This window comes from Rattus rattus, chromosome 9 (genome assembly GCF_011064425.1).
Source record: "Rattus rattus isolate New Zealand chromosome 9, Rrattus_CSIRO_v1, whole genome shotgun sequence".
In the NCBI taxonomy this organism is placed as follows: Eukaryota; Metazoa; Chordata; class Mammalia; order Rodentia; family Muridae; genus Rattus; species Rattus rattus.
In genome coordinates this window covers 64,849,299-64,874,217 of record NC_046162.1, presented here as the reverse complement: position 1 = coordinate 64,874,217, position 24,919 = coordinate 64,849,299, and the positions used below count along the sequence as shown (strand labels likewise).

The following is a 24,919-nucleotide window of genomic DNA, read 5'->3' as shown; positions in this document are numbered from 1 at the left end:
TAGGAAGCAAAGTGGCTGGATCCAGAGGACCCCTGGCACGCCATTCGTGAGCTGTCCTAGACACCTGGGGGAGTGTGTTAGGGCCGGCTAACGTTGGATGGTGATCTCAACCCTGTAAGGGGTTTCTCAAGCTTCCCCTAATCTCATGGCTGGATCATAAGAGGACAGAGGAGAGGGTCTCCCAAAATCTCCTTCAAGGCTGTCACCCCAGCCACCTTGGCACCCTCAGGGAAGTTGGGATATGGGTCTGGGTTCCCACAGGTGGTGACTTGGGCTGATGTGGGAAACTGCAGTCAGGAGCTGTGACCTTCCTTATGAAGGAAAAGCCACCTCTGTCTAGGAGACCAGTGCCCTGTCAACCATGCAAATGATCTGTGGATCCCAGAAGCACAGCAGTCTGCAGCACCTGTCAGCATCACCCACCTGCTGGGCTCTCTTTCCTGAAGGCCAGACACCCTTTGCCTGAGGATGTGCAGGGTGCTGGGTGGCCTCGGGTGGCAGACCACGTATGACTGTGGGTCAGGGAGGAAACTGCTAGCATTGGCTAGACCGGTTGCAGCCTCTGCTGCACACGAGACTGGAAATGCACACAGCTGTGTGTGTGCGTGTGTGTGTGTGTCCCATAGGTGTGCTTACGCACGGGTACATACATACACATGCATGCAGGCACACATGCATGCTTGCAGGAAGCAGAGGATAGGTTCTTACCTGAAGAAGAGCCGCAGGGAGCGCATGTGGCCCAGGTCCACACGGAACACACCGCAGATCTGCTCCAGAGCACATCCCCTCTGTGGTTCGTCCCAGCGAGGTGTCTGCAGGAGGCCGTTGCTGTCGGGGAACCGAAGGTTGGCATCGGAGCTGGAGGGGGAGCTGGTGGAGGAGGTTGCATGAGATTCTCTCATTTCTGTGCTATGCTATCCCAGAAAAAGGGGGGAGCGGGCGCCTAACATACACCCCGAGCTTAAATACAGAGGACACGATGGAACACGCCCTGGGTAAAACCGCACCCCAGATGTCAGTGAATGAACCAAGGAGAGAGCAGATCCCATCACTCTTCGAGAACAGTGATACTCTGGTTTGAATGGAAAAGTGGGGTTTTTGTTTGTTTGTTTGTTTGTTTTGTTGTTTTTTTCACGAGCAGACTCTGGTAACTTAACACAGCAGATTGTCAGGACAGCAGAGGAGACCAGAGCTCAAATTCCCTCCTGAGTGACCTAGGGCGAGTTACCAGGCCTCTCTGAGCCTCGTCTTATTTATAAAACAGAGGTACTAACAGAATACACGTGGAGTGAGTGACTGTAACACGCTTGTCGTAGGTCCCTGGGGCCTGCAAAGGGCAGCTGCTCTGTCAGTCCTAGGAGGGGGCATCTACAAGGCTTTAGATTTCTTCTCCGTTTCTTAAAGACAATGGATATTGGAGGAAACACAGGGGCTACTAACACAACTAACTAACATAACTAACCTAACCAATATTAACTATAAGCATCCGTAAGGACTTGTGTACGTGGGCTTGGCCACTTCCCATGTGCTGTGGGGGAGAAGGCATGTGCACATATGCGAGAGCGTGTGTAACCGTCAGAGTCAACACTGGGCTCTCCCTCCATCGCTCGCTGATCCTGGAGCTCACTGATCGGTCAGACCAGGTCCCGGGATCCTCCTGCCTCTGCTTTCCCCAGCACTGAGGAAACGGTGCATGTTGAACGGCCTGCAATCTATTGATGTTTATTTATTCTTCTTCCATACTTTACACGCCGACCAAACCTCCTCTCTCTTCTTCCCCACACCCCTCCCCGACCCAGGCCCGCTCTTCTTCCATTTCCCTTCAGAAAAGAGCAGGCCTCCCAGGGATCTCAACCAAGCACAAACGAGTGATGATAAGACCGGGCACAAGCCCTCATATCAGGGTTGGAAGAGTCAACCCAACAGGAGGAAAAAGATCCCTAAGGCAGGCAAAAGAGTTAGAGACACCCCAACTCCCTTAGGAGTCTCTAAGAACACTGGGTGTTCTTACGTCAGCCCTAGGATCAAACCCAGCAAGCACTTTACCCACTGAGCCCTGTGCCCAGCCCTCCTGTGTTGTTATAGCGCATGACCTTACTACACGAGTGCTGGGATTGCCCTGCTGTTCAGAAAATGAAACTAAGGCCCAGAGGGGCTGTGTCATTTCCCCAAGGTCACACAGCTAGCAAGGAGTGGAACCCGAGGTCTGTCCTCCAAGTGTGCACTCTTGTCATTCTACTTAAAAAAAAAAAAATCCACTGATTATTTACACTTTCTTATGCAGAATACTTCGTTATACAGTTGTGGGCATCACGGGTTAAATCCTGGAGGTGCAGCAGTGGTGTTCTGCACACAATAGCTAAGGTATAGAATGAGCAAAGGCGCGAGTGAGTTTCTTCCCGTCTTGCGCTGGCTCAGCCCAGGCAGTAGCCACACCCTGCTGGAGCAGAAGTCCCGGTGTATACCACCCAGTGAACAGCTCCCTTGGAAGCCTCGGGGTCTAGTTCCTTCTCTCTCGGCCATCGAGGAGAAAGCTGGGCCCCTCGAAGTACCCAGAAGGCCTGGCCAGTGTGTGGTGTGGCTTTCATTCCCAACCTGTGTCAGGAAGTCATCCCAACAGGGTCCTCCCTCAGGCCTGGGATGCGCCCTAGCCTTCCTAAGTGGAGCCTGCTTCTTTCTGTACACTGTAAAGTCCTCATCCACAGTCTGGGTCAGAGTATGCCAAAAGCTGCTGTCCTACCACATCCTGCAAGTCATCGACAATCGATGTGCAAAGTGGCTGGGTCTGTCCTTGGACTGTTCCCTTTAATTGCTACCCAGACACTATTACATGCTACAGTACCAACCTCCCAGAACCCCACAGAGCAGGCAGCTGAGCCAGGCCACAAGCAGAGGCGCCTACCGGTCCCCGAGAGTAGGGAGTGGTGGCGGAGGTAAGATGTCTCTGGAAAACAATGGTTATGTGGGTAGGCTTCCTGCCCTGGTGTCAACATGGTGACATTCAGGAAAAGGAGAGCTACGCAGACAGTTAAAATATCAGCGTCTACCAGGGGCCAGAGGACAGGAGACACACTCTGTGGGGCACGGGACAACGCCACCCTCTGCTTGACACCACAAAACCAGAGAGCACACAACGGCAAGAGAATGCCTCGTGCAAGCTGTGGACTTCTGTCAGTGTGGTCCGGCCACGAGCTCACGGCTCATGCCGACGCTGGGGTGTCTGGGTCCCCATGGTACCAAGGACACATGAGAAGTCTCTGCAATGGACCTGAAACTATTAAGCTAAAAGTCTGTCAAGCCAGGTGTGGTGGTGCAAACCATGCTCCAGAATCAGAGGAAGGAAGAAGGAGCCTGAAGGCAGTCTGGGTGAGCGACACAGGGAGCTGGAGGCTAACCTGGGCTACATGAGATGCTAATTAAAAAAAAAAAAAGCAAACACATAAATATATGTTAATGCTGATAATAATAAAACAAAGAACGAACTGGTCACATACGCATGCGTACGCTAGAGATTAATATTGCTGGGCTGGAGAGGTGGCTCAATGGTTAAGGACACCGACTGCTCTTCCAGAGGTCCTGAGTTCAAGTCCCAGCAATCACATGGTGGCTCACAACCATCTGTAATGGGATCTGATGTCCTCCTCTGGTGTGTCTGAAGACAGCAACAGTGCACTCATATACATAAAATAAATAAATCTTTAAAAAAAGATTAATATTGTTCATGTATAAAAATGCACATAAATTGTAGACATGAATTCTACACAGGACAGAGTCAAAGAGAAAAGACAATTTACTGGAGAATACACAAAAACTGATTTTTTTAAAAATATTTTTAACAGTTTCTACTATATTTACTCATATCTAGAGTAATAAAATGAATTCAAGTGTGAAAGAGACTGTTCTGAAGGTAGGTATTAAATCGGTGGTCATGCAAAGATGATAAAATCTTAGCCAGAGAGATGGCTCACAGTTAAGTGTGAATCCTGTTCTTAACAGCAGAGCTCCAACTTCAGTTCCTAGCACCCACATCGGGCCGTTCACAACTCCCTGCCACCCCTCCCGTGACTCCAGTTTCAGGAGATCATCTAGCATTCTCTTCTGGCCTCTGTGAGCACCTGCGCTCACATATAGAGAAACGCGTAGCTAGAAATAAAAAACAAGTATTTAAAATCTAAACTGGGGGGCGTGGGGCGTGGCATACACCTGTAACTCCAGAACTTGAGAGGGAAAGGCCAAGTCATCCTTGAGGCCAGGACACAGCACCTGAGACCCGATCTCAAAAACAAATCAACAGTCAAAATGATGATGATGATGATGATAATAATAGTAATAGTAATAATGATAATGATAATGATAAATTCAGGGCTCTCAGGAACACCTTGGGACAGCTTAGAGGAACGTAGCAGACTGACCTGATTTCTCTGAATCAATCAATCTGGAAATAAAAATGCAAAAGGCTTTACATATCTGTGTGTTTTGTTTTCTCTCTAGCAATTGATTCAAGCATCACAGTCACGAAATCACACGCGTGGATAGATTCAGGACATCCTATTGGCAAAATTGACAAAACCCACAAACTAGGAACAGAGGAGAACGTTCTCAGAAGAGGAAGGACACTGTGTGTACTCTACAGCTAACGTTGGACTTAGTGGAGAAGGGTGGAGTTAGTTCCCTCGAAAACAGGAGCCGGGGGCTGGAGAGGTGGCTCAGTGGTTAACACTGGCTGCTCTTACAGAGGACCACAGTTTGGGTCCCCGCACTCATATGATGGCTCCCAGCCACCTGTAACTCCAGATCTAGGGGATCCAATGTCTTCTGACCTCTGAGGGCCACATGGTACACAGACAAATGGGTTGGCAAAACACCTGTATACATAAAGTAAATAAATCTAAGAAGTGAGTAACTAAAATTAAACTAAAACAAACCAGGAGCTAGGGACTGGCTTCCGCTGGCATCCTGTATCCTCCAGTGCCCGCTCTGGCCTCTGCACGGGGCAGGAAGAGGAAGGGGGACTACAAAGACGGGAGGAGAAGGCTTTCAGAGGATGTGACTGTTTATGTGACCCATCTCCGGGGGGTTATAAAACAACTCTTAGAGCCAGCGAGTGAACTGAGAGAGTTTATAGGCTAGGAGGTTAATAGAGAAGAACAGCCTGTGTCCTTGAACCATCCGGGCACAACTGGGAAAGATCCAACATCACATTTAACTTACGCCAGAAACAAAGCCAAGGCCGAGGGGGATGGCTCAGTGGATAAACTCTTGCCGTGGAAATGCAGCAACCGGAATTTGAACCCCCAGAACCCGAATAAAACCCAACGTCATAGCCAAGCAGAAACAGGGAGTTCTGGGCTCAGTGAGAGACCAGGAGGAGCCTGACCAGGGAAGACACCAGATGTCACCCTCCACATGCGTGTACACACACGTGCCCACGTGCCATCGAACACATGGGCATGCACCCACAGAAAGAATAGACATCACAGTTAAGACCTCCACGCTGAAAATGTGCAGCTGCTGAGGGAAATCAGTCAGGGAGCGAAGACACACCACAGCCACATCCTCAACGGGTGTGTATCCACTGGACGTCTCCGCAAGACAAAATCAACTCCCTTATGCTGCACCCCACAGTTAACTCAAGACAGATTACAGATCATAATGTGAAAACGGTAAAGCTGGGGAGCACTCCCTGACCACCACCGCTTTTGAGCTAAGGAGATGGCCCAGCAGGTAAAGTTTCTTGCCACAGAGCAACTTGTGTTGGATCCACAGGACCCCTAGGGTAGAGAGAGAGAGAACCGATTCCTGAAGATCGTTCTCTGACCTCCTCACATGCACCAAGGCTTAGGTGTACAGCCCCAAGCAAACACAAACATGTGAATTAATAAATGTGACTTTAAAATATGATCATGCTATAAAGCCCAAACCCCCGTATCAGTATCAGTAATCTCAAAGATATGCTGGCACGTGAGACCTTGCAACAGGGCAGGCAGGGTTTGGCTTACAACCTACAAACCACAAAGGTAGTAAAAGCAGAGAACTTCTCTTCAAAGCATCCCCATCAAAGAAGAAAGGAAGTCACAGCCTGAGAGAAAACTCCCACAAAACATATGTCCAGCTGAACTCCGGTCTTGAATATTTATAAGAAACTCTTAAACACAGTCTCGCCGGGCGAGGCTGCACAGGCTTGCAATCCTGATCTTGGGGAAGCTGAGGCAGGAGGACTGCGGTTCAAGAGCAGCCTGGGGCAAGCAGCAAGCCTCTGCTTGCACAATCAGACACAGCACTCACTCCTCGGTGCTGTGTGGGAAGACACAGTTACTTAGGCCCATAGGTGCGGTGCTCTAAGCGAGAGAACCAAGACCTAGAACCACCAGGACGAAACATTAACAATGGTTCATAGACCATGAAAGGCACTGGGGTCAAAGGCTAGGCCACAGACACACAGGGAACACAGCACAGGCAAAACTATTACACTGAGCAAAAGAAGTCAGACCAGAACATAGCCCACTCATGGAGCGATGCCATCTGCACAAAAATGTACCCAAATGGCTAAACCCCCAGATGGCAGAAACTGAAGTAAGTGTGTGTGTGTGTGTGTGTGTGTGTGTGTGTGTGGTGTGCAGTGTGTATATGTGCACTGCATGCATGGCATATATGCAGTGTATGTGTCCAGTGTGTATCTGCATGTGTGTGCAGTATGTGTGCAGTGTGGTGTGTGTGTGTATGTAGTGTGTGTGGTGGGTGTGTATATGTGGTGTGTGTGAATGTGTAGTGTGCGAGTCTACAGTATGTGTGTGATGTTTGTGTGTATGGTGTATGTGTGTGTAGTATGTATGTGGTGTGTGTGTGTGTGTGTGTGTAGTATGTGTGGTGGGCGTATGTATGTGGTGTGTGTGAATGTGTAGTGTGTTAATCTATAGTGTGTGTGATGTTTGTATGTATGGTGTATGTGTGTGTGTAGTATGTATGTGGGGTGTGTGTGTAGTGTGTGTGGTGGGTGTGTATATGTGGTGTGTGTGAATGTGTAGTGTGCGAGTCTACAGTGTGTGTGTGGTGTTTGTGTGTATGGTGTATGTGTGTGTAGTATGCATGTGGGGTGTGTGTGTGTGTGTGTGTGTGTGTGTGTGCGCACGCGCACACGCACTCTTGAGTATGTTTTACTATGGATTGGACCCACATCCTTGGGCAAGCCTTGACACAGAGCTCAACCCCAGCCCCCCTTCTACTTTCTACTTGAGACAGGATCTTCCTGAGTTTCCCGGGTTATTTTGAAGTCTCAGTCCCTGTCCCAGCCTCCTGAGTAGCCGGGACCACAGTCCCGACTTCCAATTTTGCTGCTGTTGTCAAAATATAAAATTCCTGAGTTAAGCATTTTTTAGATTTTTAAATATTTTTTGCATACATGTGTTTTGCCTGCATGTATATCTGCACACCACATGTTTATCTCGTTTCCAAAGAGGTCAGAAGAGGGCACTGGATCCCCTAGAACCAGGGAATTGAACCCAGGTCCTCTGCAAGAACAGCCAGTGCTCTTAACCACAAAAGCCACCCCTCCAGGCTCCTGGCTCCTGGCTTAAACATCTTTTTATTTTTAAGGTTTATTTATTTTATTATTTTATGGATGTGAGTACACTGTCGCTGCCCTCAGACACACCAGAAGAGGGCATCAGATCCCATTACAGATGGTTGTGAGCCACCATGTGGCTGCTGGGATTTGAACTCAGGACCTCTGGAAGAGCAGTCAGTGCTCCTAACCGCTGAGCCATCTCTCCTGCCCCAGCTTAAGCATCTTTAAGGGTAGTGTTCAGTGGTACCAAGTGAATCACAGACCTGTGCAGCCGTCTCTGCCTCCCCCAGAACACAGGGCTGTATAAAACGGAGGTGATGTGATGTCTGTGAACTTCGTTACCTTTCCCCGCCTTCTGGACCCCCTGCGACATCATCCTACTGTCTGTGTACATGAACTTGGCTGCCCCAAGAGGCTCGGATGCAGCGCTCGCCCTTCTGACACTGGAGTGTTTCACCGAGCATCCTGTCATCCGGGCTCTCCAAGGGGGAGTGGCGCTCCATGAAGTGAACGGACCTCGTTTCACTTGTCGTTTGTCTGTCTACCGTGTCACTTGTCGTTTGTCTGTCTACCGTGTCCCTGGTGCTTCTTTGACAGCACAGCAACTCCTCAAGAAGTCTCTGCTATCTGACCTTTCGGGTCCAAGACCTGAAGAGGAATTTCTATATCATCATTCTGTTTTTAGATTTTCTGAGGAAGTGCCCTCCCCACCCCCATTTACCACGGAAGTGGGACTCACCCCACCGACAGCACACAAGGTTCTGCTTTCTCCGCGCGCCCGCCAACCCTTGTGGGTGCTGACTCTGGTTTACAACAGCCTGCGGAGCTAGGGGCTCTCCCTGAAGCCTTCCTTGGTGACGCCTGCCCTCCCGCTTGCTGGCTGTTAGAGTAGCTTTGGGGAGACATCTCATCGGGACACTTTAGAAAATCCGTATAGCCTGGATATTAATCTCTTGCTTAGATGTGTGGCTTCTAAGTTTATTTTCCTTCCTACACTCCGGGGGTTTCTTTTTTCGCATTGTGTTTGATGTACAAACTTAAAAAAGAGAAACTTCGAGTTCTGATTTGCCTGCTTTCCTTCTGCGGCCTGTGTCTGCCTCTCTCTGGCTCACCCACAGTGGGTGTCACTGTTGCCAGGGTGCGGGTGACTCACGCAGGGCAGGACCTGGAGGGGTACCAGACACGGAGATGGCGCTTCTCGTCCGAGATGTGGTGAGGCTCACAGCGATGCCCCATCCACGCCAATGCTGGCCAAACTGTGTGCTTCAGACATTCAGCAGTTGCCGAATAGCAGTTACAATCCAGTGGAGCTTTTCGGATAGATTTTTTTTTTAATTCTTTTTTTCGGAGCTGGGGACCGAACCCAGGGCCTTGCGCTTGCTAGGCAAGTGCTCTACCACTGAGCTAAATCCCCAACCTCGGATAGATTTTTTTATTTCTTATATTTTTGGTTGGGAGCCTAGCCTTTAAGAGCTGAGCCACCTCTCCAGCCCTTTTTATTTCTTATAATTTGACATAGCTTTACTTTTGTTTTTTGTACAGGAGTGTTCTTCCTGCAAGCACATCTATGCACCCCATGTACAGATAACACCCCCAGAGGCCAGAGGAAGGCACTGGGTCTCCTGGAACTGAAGTTAGAGATCGTCCTGGGTTGCCCTGTAGGTACTGGGAATCAAACCTGGGTCCTAACCATTAAGCCATCATCCCAGCCCGGATTTAATTTATTTTTAATTAGCGGTGCTGGGAAGCGAACTCGGGTCCCCAGTCAGAGCGGCAGGTGCTCTTAACCCCTGAGCTGTTTTTCCAGCTCCCCAAGAGAGGTTTTTAGACACCCACCAATATCAGCTCAGTGTCACAACCAGATTTCCAAGCATGGGGGATTATTTTCACCTATGGTGGCAAGGTCATAGGGCACCACACCATTGAGTTGTTATAAGATGTTTCATAAAGGTATTACATAACTAGAAAAAATGTGCATAGCATACATCAAATGAACGTGATATTCAGTGCTGTCACAAGACTCCATATAGGGCTGGAGAGATGGCTCAGCGGTTAAGAGCACTTTCTGCTCTTCCAGAGGTCCTGAGTTCAAATCCCAGCAACCACATGGTGGCTCACAACCATCTGTAATGGGATCCGATGCCCTCTTCTGGTGTGTCTGAAGACAGCTACAGTGTACTTATATAGAATAAATAAATTTAAAAAAAACCGACTCCATATAAAATATAACCTTGCAGATTTATCCATATACATATGCCATGGATATTACAATCATGGGAGTTTCTAGATGGCACAATGAGAGTTCGCTCTCACCTTGCTCTTTACTCTTTTCAGATTTCCTGATAGGCAGAGTGTATCAATTCGATTATCAAAACCACTAAGCCAATCTGCTACATTCTTATCTTTGAGGTTTGTTCTTACGTGAAGCCTGAATTTCCACTTGTATTAGAAAATAAGATAATTCAGAAAAGGAAAGGGAACCAGGCTGGTAGTTCCAGTACCCGGGGAGCCGGGGGGCAGGAGGATCAGGAGTTCAAGGTCATCATTGGCCTCTTAGCAAGTTCAAGGTCAGCCCGGGGTACAGGACACCCTGTCTCAGATGCAGGAAGAAAAGAAGGGGAGGAGTGTAGAGACACTAGCTGTCCCCAAGGCTACCATTCTGCAGTCCCCAAGGTCGAGAGTGGCTTTGTTAACATTGCTCATGGACTAAAGATATCAAGAATGTCTCCACGTGTCGCACAGCACAGAATGGGTGGTGGCCACACGGCTCAGGAGACTCTCCACTTAGGAGAGAAGAGCCCATCCTGCCCAAACAACATGTCTGTTCTGAAAGACCCCACTTCACCCTGCACACTCAGCTGAGAAATGGCCTCCAGCCACCTTGGTTACCAGTAGCTCTGCCCCTTAGCCTGGCACCCACAGGCTCCGAAGCCAGCCTGACCCTTCTTCCCTTTCTCCCATATGTGTTTCCTAGGCCCATGGTTAGAAATGACCACCAGGCCCAGCTCAGAACCACAAGAGTGAATCTTTACAGTTCCAGGGACCAGGGAAGGGAGACCAAAGCATGAGCAGCGCCACACACGGTCTACGAAAGTCTGGGGAAGGCTCCCTTCTGGGTGACGGAGGCATCAGAAGGGACAAAGCAATCCTGAAACATTTTGGCTGCCTTTGCACAGATGCCCACAGGTGGACGCTCAAATGTACACGGGAACACGAGGATTTGGAAGAGCTGGGGCATAAGAACACAGAGGCGCAGGACCTTCCTAAACCCGAGAACTTACGAAGCCACAGTCACTGGGATGGCGTGGCCTGGTGTACAGGGAACACGGGAAGAATGAATGAAGCAGGGTCAAGCATCAGATGTGAACCCTGGTGTTGGCAGTCGATGGGTTCCGAAAAGAACACCTCAATAATCCAGCAGAGGGAAGACGACGCTTCAACAAACATCACTGGGATAGTCAGCATCCCACACAGGAGAGAAAGAAATTTGAACACATCTCACAGCGCTTACCAAGACTGGGTCAATGGCTGGGTAAAAAGGGCCCCAGCAGCCTCCTTATAAATACATAAGTAAGTCAGTAAACAAGCAAACAAACAAAGGCAGGCCTGGGAGGCAAGGGATGACTCCATTTATATGAAACATCGGGACTAGCGAGTCAAGAGAGAGAAAGCAGACCTGTGGTTGCTGTGGCTTGAGGCGGCAAGGAATGCGGAAACTGGCATGGGGTCTCTCTTTGGGATGGTGGAAAGTTCTGGAATTAGACAGTGGTGAGAACTGCACAGCTTCATGGATGCATGCGTGCCATGGGAGAATTCTCACACTACATAGATGTCGTCCTGTGTGCCTCACACTGCATGGGTGTCCTGTGTGCCCCCAAGAATATTCTCACACTACATGGATGTCCTGTGTGCCCCAGGAGTATTCTCGAACTACATGGGTGTCCTGTGTGTCCCGGGAGCCCTCTCACACCACATAGATGCACGTGTGCCCCGAGAGTATTTTCACACAATACAGATTACCTCCAACAGAGGTCCCAGGACCCCGCTCTCCTCAGTTACCTAAACTAAGATAACCTCAAATTTTTTTTTATTCTACAAAACCTTCCAACAGTCTCCTTTGACCTCAGGACTGCAGGCATGAATGCCAATGTGGCCACTTCCTATTGATAGGGGATGAGGTGGCCACAAGGAACCAGCACCCCGGGTGGGTTGTTGAGCGGCAGGAGGCAGAGGGTCCTGGGACCATTTGTGAGAAGGGGTCCTGGGGGTGGAGCAGCTGACGATCCCATGGGGATGAACAGGTGAGATCGTCAAGACATGAGGAGGAGAAGTACCCGTCTCTTTAATTTGCCCGACTGTGGGGCATGGCCCCAAGGGAACAGAAACTTGGGTTGCTGGTGAGTCTCCCCTCCTGCTGTCTTGTAGAAATGGCTTCAAACAGCAAGCACTTTTTACATTAAATTGCCCTCCTGTATTTGTTACCTGATTGATATTTGCAAGTAATAAAGAAATTCTTTTTTTTTCTCCTGTGGTTGAAAATTCACAAATAGAGCCACGGAGAAGGACCAGTGAATCAAAGTTGCCATGAAATCTTTCTCTCGGTAAAGTGCTGTTTTTTATCCCTGGAGTTGAGTTTTAATCCCTAGAACCCACATATAGTCAGACACAACAGCCCACGTCTGTAATCCCAGGGTTCCTGGGGTGGGACTAGAGGCAGACCCAAGAGTCCCTGGAAGTTCGTGGGTCAGCTAGCCTGGTGTCTGCAGTGATGAATCACCAGAGACCTGGCTCAAACTAGGCAGACGGCAAAGAGACACCCACACATCATTGTCCTCCGACCTCACGGGTGTTCCACACCATGTGTGCGTGTGCACACTCTCTCACACACATAGAAACACACACACAGAAACACACATACACACACACATACACACACACATACACACACACATACACACACACACAAAGATGAAAATTCACAAAAACATTGACAAGCAGACTCACGGCCTGGTTCATGCAACCCCAAGGGGCCCCCTTGTCAGTTTTCGGGTGACTATTCCCTTAAACCACATTTCTGTGATTAGACCCACTCGAAGGACTCTCTCCACATAGTTTGTAGACACTGTCTTGGGATTTACCTGGCCTCTGACTTTATCAGTATTGCATCCAGAGAATCAACTAAGCAGGAGTTCAAAGTATTTGGGAAAGGGTTCAGGTGTAGCTCAGTGACAGAAAACGTGCTTAGCACACGCAATGCCCCGGCCCCCAGCCTCTCCTCAAACACATAAAGAAAACATTTTCACACATATGTACACTAAACATGCACAGATTCTTTTTCTGGTCATGGCCCCTTAAACGGCACACGCAGAAGGTATTCTCAGCATCTACACTCTATGGGAACCTGAGTCCAACTCGGATTCTGGGCAAACAATGTGTTATTGTTTACAAAGCCTCCGGCATTTGCAGATTTGGGGATCCCTGCCTAGGATCCTGGCCTCCATCTCCTGTGATACTGAAAGGTGACAGGGAAGGGACTTCATTAAGTGGACCCATCGGTGGATCAGTTGTCTCTCTGCACCAACAAGGAAGGAGTGAAGACAGGTCACACCCCAGAAACAAGATTACCTGTCAAGAGTAGGAAGGTGTTGGGTGGTCAGGTGGAGCATTCAGGAGATAGGGGTGTGACAGGTTTTATCCTGGAGGTGGGGGTAGAGGGGAAACCCTGGCTGCTTTGAGGAGGAATGTGGAAGGCACAAAACTGCATAGTGGGGGGCAGAAGATGACACGAGGGTCAATGAGTGCACCAGAGAGGCTGTGGTGTGTGTGTGTGTGTGTGTGTGTGTGTGTGTGTGTGTGTGTGTCTGTGTCTGTGTCTGTGTGTTGTGAATGTGTATGTAGTTTCTGTGTATATGTAGTATGTGTGTGTTTAGCGTGGGTAGTGTTTGTGTGTAGTATGTATTTGTATGTGGTTTGTATAGTATGCATACTGTGTGTATGGTGTATATGCATGTGGTATGTGTAGTGTACGTCTGTAGTTTTTGTGGTGTGAAGTTCACGTAGTTTGTGTAGTATGTGTATGTATGTGTAGTGTGTATGTAGTGTCTGCATCTGTGTAGTATGTACGGTGTGTACATAGTGTTTATGTGTGTGTGTAGTGTCTCTGTGTGAGTGTGTGTGTAGTGTCTATGTGTGAATGTATGTACGTAGTGTCTCTCTATGTGTGAGTATGTATGTATGTGTGTGTTGTATAGGTAGGGCAGCCATATCTGTCTCTCGAGCCTGACTATACCTGATTCAGACTCAGTGCCCCACACTTGCGAAGCAGCACTTTCCTGATAGAAAGCTCTGAGAAGTGTCACCTGAGGGAATGGGGTGGGAGCTGGGGCCAGCCGGTGTGCCCGTGCACATGGCTGCCAGTTGCCAGACACTGGGCACAGACAAGTGTCCCCTGGAGGAAAGCAGGTGGGTAGAGTAGTAGTGTGTGCGGCTGGAGCGTGGAGCACTGGCCTCCAAGCCCTAATGAGTTTGATGCCTGCGCCCCATAGAATAAAAACATAGACCCTGCCTCTGCCCATCCCCCTCCGATATCCACACATACAGGCACACAGAGACCAGTGTGGGGTGGTTCATCCCTCCGTCAACTTTAGGATTTAGGGTCACACTTTTGGGTGTGCCCACATGGGTATTTTCATAGGGGTTTAAGCAAAGAAGGAAGATTCACCTGAGGGCTGGCGTCTGTGGGTGGGATGATGGGCCATGCCAGGAAACTCGGTAGATTGAGCAGGTTCAAACCTGGGCACCCACCTGAGGCCGTGGGTGGCTCCCTGCTCCCTGCCAGAGTCCTGGCCTGGAACACGTGCCACAATTCCCACATAAGGAAACATGACTTGTGGTCCTGTAGGCCCAGAACAGAGTTCTCCATGCTAATGAGGTACCTAGAGGCCCTGAGGGTTTAGCCAATAAGCTTCCCTTCCCAGACATTCCTCTCTACAAAAGATATTTAATCTCTGTTCCACCCTGAGGAGGTGGTACGCTCCCATTTTCCACAATGATCAATCAGTAAACAGTTTGGAACTAAGGACTGTCTCTCTTAACAAGAGCCACCATGGGGAGCACAGAGAAGGTCTTCGCCTACAGAGCCGAAGTCTCTCATAGAAGGCCTCTCTGTGCTCCCAGACAACTGCCACCAAGCTAACGACAACCGCCAATGAGGAACACCGTCCCACATCTGAGAGTGACAGGAAATGAGGACAGTCCCAGACAGGTACAAGAAAGCTGGGATGGGGGTGGCGGGGGCGGGGGTTGCCCCCTGACAGAGACGCAGTAGCAGCAGCTGAGAACGGAAACTCAGCAAGTTTACATCCAGCAGAAACCAGCAGACAGGTGAGGGGAGCAGTCTCAGGCTAGTCCTCGGGGAAGGAGAAAACCGTGGTTGACATTTTCCACACACAGTCAACATCCCGACTTGGACCAGGGGAAACTGTTGCTGTTCTGAGACACCAGGGTCCTGGCATGTATTGTGCCAACAATACATGCTCGAGACTTAAACCTGCCCCACACCCCGCATCCCTCCCCACACCCCACCTTCTTCTCTGTCTGTTTCCTAACCGTGAACACAGCGTGAGCAGTCAGCCTCACGCTCCGCTGCCATGCCTTCCCGGCTGTGATGGACTGTCCCTGCAAACACACCCTTCTCCTCTTAAGTGATTCTGTCAGATGCTTATTCACAGAGATGGGAGGAGCAATTACCGAGGTTTACCTACACCAACATCGCTCAGTCTCAAAAGGGAGAAAGTTCCTAGGCTTGGCGGTGACATGGACGCACCACACGGTCAACGACGCCAGACCCGGCATGATGATAACTACACACAAACACTACACACATGACAAACACACACACGTACACACCACAGTCCCACTGATGGGAAGCCCTGAGAGAGAGAGAGAGAGAGAGAGAGAGAGAGAGAGAGAGAGAGAGAGAGAGAGAGAGAAAGAAAACAGAGTCCAGGGCTGCCAGGGCCTGGGCCAGGGAGGATGGGTGATTGTTCAATGAGGTTGAATTCCAGTTTGGGAAGACAATGCTCTAGGGATAGCAGGGGAGCTGGCTTACAGCAGCCTGAGTTTGAGCGTATTTCACTGTGGTTAAAATGGGTGTGGGGGTGCTCTAGAGATTCTTCTCTTCTCTACCCCAAAGCACCACCCCCATCTTCCTTCCACCTTAGCCTGGTTGTGTCAGGCACAACACGCACACACACACGCAGGGGCAGTGGGCACGAACGGCGTGGGTCTGTTACTCAGGCAATACAGATTGCTGCTTGCGTTAGCGGGAAGACGACAGTAAGTTTGCGGCACACCTTCAGAAGCGTTCCAGGCTCTGGGAGGAAGACTGGTGACCTTCTCTTCCGTGAGCCTTTGAAGCTCTCTTCCTATCAAATTCCCGGTTCAGCCTGGACGGGAAAACCTGCACATACTGGGGGCACCGCCCAAGGCACCCACGTTTTGGGCATAGGAAGCTCATGGGAGAAGCCCGTCTGCTCTGCCCCTGGGGCCCTGTGCATTCCCCACCAACATCGGGAGAGAGAAGAGCTACTGGCTGCATTACCCAGAAGGCCCCACACACCCGGAAAACTCAGCCTCCACCAGGATCCTGAGCTCTTGGTGGGATCTCCCTGGGCTGCGTGGATGAGCTCCCGGTGGCGGAGCTCTGGGCTGCCGTGTCCTCTCTGGAAGCCCCATCTTCCAAGTGGCCTATGAAAGGGGCACCCGACCCAACCAGGTGTTCTTTAAGCCCCGTGAGGAGCCTCTGATGGATGAGACAAAAGGATTGCTTAAAAGAGCGAGAGCGGAAGCAACTGGAATGTTCTCTGAAGTTGCAGCCCCTGATTTCAAAGGATCAATGGAAGACATTGATGGGGAGCGTAGGGGCCAGAGGGAGGGTGAGTCCGTCAGGAGGGGAGGGGTGAGTCCACCAGGAAGCATGGAAGACAAAGGCTTCCTTTTCAGCCTGATATGTAACTGACTGTTCCTGGCACGAGGCCCCCCAGTGTCCCTAAACCTGTCCCAAGCTACCCAGGAGCTCCCACTGCAACCCTGGGCACAGACACAGTTCCAGCCACACCAAGTCTACTCTCGGGGACCACAGGTTCAGCATGGAGCTGCCAGGAACTGAGTGGAGACCTGGAGGGACTTCTGGGATTCAGAGTGGCTGAGCCAGTGGCTACTTGGCTCCCAGAATGGCCTTTTTACAACCTTTCCCAAGATGACAGCCAGACAAAAGCATGGAGGGCCAGTGTGTAGTGTCAGCACATGGCCGACCCACCCCGGTAGCCCTCAGTGTTGACCTTACTCTCACACAATAGTGTTTTGTTTGTTTGTTTGTTTGTTTTTTTGGTTTTTTTTTTTCGGAGCTGGGGACCGAACCCAGGACCTTGCACTTGCTAGGCAAGCGCTCTACCACTGAGCCAAATCCCCAACCCCACACAATAGCGTTTTCTCAGGCTTGTCCCACTCCTGCATCGGATGGGGAAACTGAGGCTCTGGCTCCCACCTTGTGATGGTGAAGGAGCTTCCTTTGGTGGTGTCTCATGGTGCCGCCATGCAGGGAGCCGAGGAAAACATTAGGAAGAAGAGCCCGGAAGACAAAAGGAGGCAGGGAGGTGGGCTCACAGCAACGAGGAATGCGGGCAGCTTAGTTCCCCCCGAGATGGGCAGTGGCGTCTTAGTTTTATGTTGGCCAGATCCAATCTAATTATTTGGGAAGAGGGAACCTCACGGGTGAAAACTCCCCCTCCAGACTGGCTTGTGAGCAGACCTGCATGAGGCGTTCTCTTGATTAATGGTTGCCGTGGAAGGGCTCAGCTCGCTGTGGCCTGGGCCACCCCTGGGCGGGTGGGTTGCATAGTGTTGAGTGTGCCACGGGGAGCCAGTCGGTAAGCAGCACTCCTCCATGGCCTCTGCTTTAGTTCCCACCTCCTTGAGCTCCTGTCCTGACTTCCCTCTGGGACGGGCAGTGCTGTGAAAGAAGCCAGGAGAACCCTCTCCGCTCCTGGCTGCTCTTGGCTATGGTGTTTATCACAGAGATAGAAGCCTGGAGGAGAGCAAGCAGCCTCATGTGCTCACCGTCTTCCTGATGGGCGTGAGTTTCCATTCCATGGAAACACCAGCTTAGAAACGTCTAACGGAGACTGTACAGACTGAGGCTAGATGGAACGGCACCCCAGAGTCAAGCTTGGGGACCCACTGCACCACAGATCGCCCCTCCAAGGGTAAGCCAGTGAGGCAGGGAGATGGCTGGAGTTTTACTTAATTCCTTCCTTTGGCATTCTAACCCATCAGCTGATGGCCCGCCCGGCTGCCGAGAAAGAGAGACAAAAGCCAGAGGGTCCCCAGAAGAAGGGAAAAAGAAAACCCAGTATTCAATCCAAGAGTGCTTTTTTAAAGTAATTATTTTAACTTTTATGTATATGTGTGTGGATAACCTCTGAGTTTCATACATAACATCACATGTGCTCCTGGTGCCGGTGGAGGCCAGAGCAGGAAGTCAGAGCCCCTGGAACTGGAGCTATGGACAGTTGTGAGCTGCCACGTGGGTGCTGGGAATAGAATTGGGTTCTCTCAAGATCACTTAACCTTTGAGCAATCTTGCCAGGCCATACCCACTTTCTAAGACAGGGGTCTAATATAGCTCAGGCTGGCCTTGAACTCGTGGTGTTCCCGCCTCTGCCTCCTGATTACTGGGACTAAGGGCGTGTTCCACCATGCTCAGCAGCCCTGGTGTTTTGGGCTGCTGACAAATTCACTCTCGAAGATCCACCTGCTGGAGTCTTCTGCCCCTCCCCCCAGCTCTCACTTCTTCCCAACGTGCACAGCCTGGCATCAACTCATCCCATACTACAAACTTCTCTGACGTTCGGCCTGTACTTTTGACTTCTGTGACGCCTCCTTTACCAGGGGAAGGCACCAAGCCCTGGGCCCTGGGAGACAGTCCCTAGTGTGTTCCATGTACAGGCGTCAACCAGAATAGGCTGAGATGGGCGGAGCTAGCTAGGATGCATTGAGTTGACATTGAGCCTTCTACCCTGGGGGGGGGGGTCTGTTCCCTGGAAAGGAGGCTTCTCACTCTAACTTTGACACCTTCCTAGCACCTCTGCCATCTACTGAGGGGTCCTGCTCCCCCCAGGCCAGGATGGCACCTTCAACATCAAAGCCTGGCACAGGGGCGGGGGCCACGGAGAGAAGGGTTGATCTTTTAGTGACATGGGGATGGGGTGGCAAGTTTGACAGCTCTATGGCCCTGTTAGGCTCTAGGCTCTAACGGTCTCTAAAACGCACACAAAGCTAAGCTAAGCTAACCGTTCCGAAGGACTGTCAGCCATAATTAACATCACACACGTGTGCAGTCACAGAGAGAGAGAGAGAGAGAGAGAGAGAGAGAGAGAGAGAGAGAGAGAGAGAGAGAGAGCACTGCACTGGATCAATCCATCCACCCAGGCAGGGCCCTGCAGCTTTTTGCTGACCAGTCCCTCACTCTGGAGGCTCCTGAGCGCTCAGCCAGCCATGCCCAGGAGGACAATTAATGCAGCTCCCAGGACAGCAGGTCAGAGCAGCGAACGTCTGCTGCCATGTGGGTTTCATGCATCCCGGGGCCTCCGTGCTAGGAAGTCCCAAGGGAGCCCTGTGCCACTCGGCTTGCGATGTCATTTCTGACAAGTGGAGACAGGGAGCAATCTTCGGGAGGCTGGCCTGATTCTGCCATTTTGGCCCTTAGACCCTTCCCCGGTCCAGCCTCGAGAGCCAACCTGGCTATCCCAGACAGCGGGCGGCGGGGGGTTGGGGGTGTTCAGGGTGGAAATAAATCACGGCTCCTTACAGGATGTCGCACTCTGGGAATGAGGCTGCCGCTCCGCCGCCAGCAGAACACCATCCTGGCTCCGGCGATTACCGTGACACCACGTGGGCGCACGCAGGGCTAATTATGAAAGGTGTAAATCACAGACAGGGAGAGACAGGCACATCACTCAGGTTTATTACCCACACCGTTTAGGAAAAGATAACCAGGCCTGCCTGCCTTCTCCTTGCCAGCCCCCGCTGTCGGGTGGGTGAGTGAATGGAGAGAGGGCGGTGCCTTCGTCTGCAGTGGCGGGGAGAGAAAAACGCCGGTCTCTCGGGTGCCATTTTTATTTAAATCTTTCCATAGTCCGGTTGAGTGACCTCGCCCCTTTCCCAGGAAAATTAAGAAACATTTCGCTCAACGTATCCAGTGTACCTCTGGTCTGTGTGTCGCACGTGTCACCGCAGGTCCCGTCACCCGTAGGAGACGCTGTCATCGCTATTAACCGGTGTCATTCATTACCGGCCGGAGACCAGTGCGGCAGGAGTCATTTGCTTTTCCTTTTCCCTTAAGGCATTTGCAAATATGCTCCGAGGGTAAGAGACGCCAGCGCGTCTAATAAATAAAGCAAAATAATTAATAGCCCGCTTGGTCTGGAGACTGTCCCCACCGCTCCTGCGCTGGGTGGTTGGAATACGCTGACTTACAGACAACATGGCAGCAGCACCCTGAGCTCAAAACCAGTGAAAACCAGGCTGGTGGGTCTGTGGGTGAAGATGCTCACCACCCAGCCCAATACCTGCGCTCTGACGCCAGAGCCCACACGGTAGAAGGCGAGAACCGACTCCCTGCATCTGTCCTCTGACCTCTGTGTGTCTGTGTGTCTGTGTGTCTGCCGCATGTACACCCCCTACCCCACACAAACTAAAAACGCCCCATTTTACAGCAATTAACAACAGGCAAGCATTTATCTCTGAACCAACGTGCTCTCGTGGGCTGCGTGTGCACAGCCCAGGTGTTCACACCGACATTTACATTACCAAGGACATTTTACGTAACACGGGGGTAGGGGTAAAAAATGAGGAATGGGGCACATTTTCTAGTGAGTCAGTCCTTGAGTAAGGGGAGGATGAAGCAGCCCTGGTGACACCAGGTGCTGACCAGCCATTGCACGTCAAGAACACAGGAGGATGCTGGGAGACTGCGTGCTCTGAGTTAGTGGCACCCTCAGGTCACTATCATGATGCCTTGCATCTGTCAAGGCTTGGCTGGCACATGACACATGCCAGGGGCGAGGGGAGGAGGAGGGGGCAGGACAGAAAGGAGACTGATATTCCATATGGGCCACCGCATGATGTCCCTTAATTCTTGCAGGGCCTCAAACTCGGTAATTACCCAGAGGCCCAGGGCTCCCTGACAACATCAGGAATAGTAGGCCCTGGATGATGGTTAGTCCCAAATCACAGTCTCACTCAGAAGAAGAGGACACTAGTCCTCTCTTCACACACAGCAAGGGGCCCACCATGGCTGGTATAGCTAGCGGCAGTAAAGCCCACCACACCCCACCAGGGAAGGCCAGGGTTATGAACGGCTCACAGGTCACTGTGTTCTGCCTACCTGCCCTGCACGGGGCTCCTGTGTCTCCCCAGACCTGGGCCACATGGTTGAGAGAGTGAGTTCCCCGTGTCAGTGACTTCGGCCTCGAGGCTCCTGGGGAATCTCTACAGCCTCTTGGGGTTCCTCTGCTTCGCAGAAACGACTAATCACCACCCAGGCTGGTAGTTCCCCAACTTTTTGTGACGTTCCCCTAGGCAATTTAAAAATGGAATGAATACTAATAATAATTTGACTAAATTTAGGTGTTCCCCTTAGGCACTGATTAAATTTCATGAACTCTTTTTCAGGTGTTCAGCCCAAATTCAGCCCCACCCCCTCATCCACAGCCAGACTTCCTAACGATCCTGCAGGGTGGGCAGAGCCCTCCTTCCCAGATGGCAGTGGGAAGAGGGTCTCAGGGAAAAGCCCAGTCTGAGTGTAAGATACACGTGACTGAGGGCTGGCGACCGAGGTTTGTTCAAATAAACAGCTCGTGGTCCTAGAACCTGCAGGTGCTCAAGGACCTAAAGATCACCAGACTGAACTCATCTGTCCTAATGAGGGGAAGAACTAGGGTGGACTCCTTCTCAGAGGGAGAAAGCGAGACTAGAAACCAGAACCTTCGGGGTTCTGGGCATCAGGGCTCTGAGACACTCCTTGGCTAGTTTGGGTTTGCCAGAATCACCTCCAGGGTCTTCCAGGGCTCAGACACCAAGGTCTCGCTGGCTCATCTCAACATAGCTTGTCTCTCCAGTGACACCCCTGCTAGAACCCAAATGGACCCTGAGAGTTGACCTTGAGTAAATCTAGGGGCTGCCACATCCATCCCTGAAGTGCCAGCAGTCTCCCCAGGTTCCTCTGTCTTCCGGGTGGGTCATCAGCTGTTTGTTTCTGTCCCTTTTTTCTTCCTTCCTTCTACCCCACCCCTTTCTTATGCAGTACTGGAGATGGAGCCAGGGCGTTACCAGATGCCTTAGAGCTTCTATTGCTATGATAAAACACTACGGTCAAAGCAGCTTATAAAAGGAAGAAGGTTCACACCGACCCACATGGACAGCTGCAGGTTCTCACTGACCCACAAGCAGGAGGCAGAGGGCACGTGGGGAATGGTGGCAGCCTTGAAACCTCAAATCCCGCCCTCATTGACACTCCTCCTTGCAACAAGGCCACACCTTCAAATCCTTCCCAAACAGTTCCATCAACTGGGGTCCAGGCATTCACCCATTGGAACCTATGTGGGCCACTCTCAAACTACCAACCCAGGCAAGTCCTCAACTTCTGGACTACCCTCCTAGCCCCCTACCTCCACTTCCTTTTAAAGGTTATTTTTATTTTAAAAGTTCTTTTTATTTTGAGACGATGTCTCAGTACGTTTCCTGGGCTAGCCTCAAACTCCCCATGTAACTTAGGATTCAAACCTGCAGTCTTCCTGCTATACCTCCCAAGAAGCTCAGATCATACGAGTGTCACTGTGCCCAGTTCAAGCCCTTTTCAAATCCACTCACACACTTGAACGGGCAAGTTGAATTTTTTATAGACCATATACGCATGAAGGACATGAGAACAGACCCCACTCAGGAATCTTTCCTCCCTCCTCCTGTCTTCCCCCACCCTCATCTCAACATCCCCTGGGCTGGTGTCAGGACTGACACAGTCTCTAGGCACTGAGACACTGCCTGGCTTGACTCGGAGCATTTAGGAGCAACCAAGACAGGGACCACCCTAATAGAACATTCTTAGGGAAAGACGGCTGTGTGACAGCCAGGATGGTTCCCAGAAAGCTGGCTCATGGGCCATTCCACTCAGAACGTCCCTGAAGTGCACACAGAGAAGCAGCTCTGTGCCAGGGTTAGCACTGGGTGCCAGGGCAAGGTTAGCACTGTCTTTCTTGCACACAAATGTCCCCAAGGAAGACAGCAATTGAGAAGCAAGGGGCCATACAGAATCCAGGGTACCATGTGTCACTTCCATACTGGAGGGACGGAGGCAGGAGATTTGTGAGTTTGAGAGTAGTCTGAGCTGTAGCGAGACCGGTTCAAAAGCAGATGAGGACGCATGGATAACTTCCACCCGCTATCTTAGCAAGGGTAAGCAACAGCCAATGCTGAGCGTCTACCACCAAATGGGGGTTCCTGGCCCTGAGAGACATGCTGCAGCCACGCCTCCAAGGGTCATCCTTCTCAGCTCTAACAGGCTCTCTACGCTCAGTCACCTAGACAGACACTTGAGAGTGTGCGGCCCAGAGCTCACTGACTCCTGTCTTTTCATCACTGGGTTTGGCCCAATTGGGTCTCACCCTTGTAACACATCTCCAGCAGCAGGAGGCATGTGACTCTGCGGGACACACAAGCCTAACACACATGCTTGAACGCACACACATGTAAGACAGCATCTCACGGTATCACCATGGGATTGCCTCAGCCAGCAGCATATCCAGGATGCTGCCTCTGCAGCAGACGGTGCCCCCCAAGACACTTCCCCATAGCACAGATGCCTGAGGTGTGTGGTCGTGGCTGCATGTAGACAGACAGTCAGTCAGTCAGGTAGACAGACAGACAGACAGCTAGTCAGTCAGTCGGGTAGACAGACAGACAGAGAGGCTAACAGAAAGACAGACAGATAGACAGACAGTTAGTCAGGTAGACAGACAGACAGACAGACAGACCCTGTGTGTGCACAGGAGCTTGTGTGTGCCTCTGTGTGAAGTTATCTATCAAAGCTTTGGATACGTTCACAGGCTGTGCGCGTGTGGGTGTGCGGCTGTCATATCATCGCGCACATCTGCGCTTCTCCACATCCAGAGCTCAAACTGCTTAGTTACCTGGCAACCGTCTCAGGCTGGAAGTGCCCTGCCCTGGCCTGCGTCTCTGGAAACCACCAAGAGGAAGAATCTTACCTGTGGGCAAGCTTCAACACAGACATGGCTATTAAAGACAAGCAAAGAACTGAAAGCAACCGGGTGCCCACAGAAGGGGTGTGGTCAAGTGGAACACCACACGGCGAGATGTTCTGCAGACCCGAGAAAAGATAGCGAGGGAGGAGGCAAATGGCATGGGGGGGAGGGGTACAGTCACTATAAATAAAACACTGGGCATGCTCATGGGGCTGGGGTGTTGTGGGATCCAGGTGCCATGGGCCCAGACACAGCCCCCCAGAGGGACTGTTCATGTCCTTGTGCAACAAACACCTGTGTAAAAATTATCACAGAGGGCTGCGGTTAAGAGCACTGACTGCTCTTCCAGAGGTCCTGAGTTCAAATCCCCAGCCCCCACATGGTGGCTCACAGCCATGGGTAATGGGATCCAATGCCCTTTTCTGGTGTGTCTGAAGACAGCTGCAGTGTACTCGTATAAATAAAAATAAATAAATCTTTTTTTTAAAAAAAGTAAGTATCACAGTGTACAACACACACACACACACACACACACACACACACACACACACACACACGGGCTGGGGAGGTGGCTCAGTCAGCACCTGAGCAGGAGATTCTGAACTTTGACCCCTGGCACCCATGTAAAACGACAGGACGTTTATCACAAAGGCACAGGAGGGTCCTGGGGCTGACCGTGAACTCCAGGTTCAGTGGGAGACCCCGTCTTTAAAATGCTGGGAGAGCAGCAGAGCCGGAGTTTGGAGCCTCCGAGTCCAGGGAAAAGGCACGGTGGACACGGCCGCACGCGAGTGCAGCTCCAGCCTTGGGTAGTCAGGAGATCAGGAGACAGGAGGATCCCTGAGCACACTGGCAGCTTAGCCAAACTGTCCAGCTTCACGTTCAGTGAGAGACCCTGTCTCATAGTGTGCAGAGCATACAAAGACAGAGGTATGGACCTCTGGCCTCACACACACTTGCGTGTACATGTCTGTGCACATGCAAGTACATATAGACTCATATACTGCATACCACATACACATCTATACACGTACCA

The 24,919-nt window shown here is 51.0% G+C and overlaps 1 protein-coding gene across 3 annotated transcripts in view; it reads right to left on the bottom strand.

Moving 5' to 3' along the window:
* Tbc1d16 (TBC1 domain family member 16) overlaps nt 1-24,919 on the bottom strand; it is an 82,502-nt gene that overhangs the window by 11,036 nt on the left and 46,547 nt on the right. For all 3 annotated transcript variants that reach the window (XM_032912168.1, XM_032912170.1, XM_032912169.1), the window contains exon 4: nt 709-870. In XM_032912168.1, the coding sequence (XP_032768059.1) occupies nt 709-870 (162 nt within the window). The remainder of the gene's footprint in view (nt 1-708; nt 871-24,919) is intronic.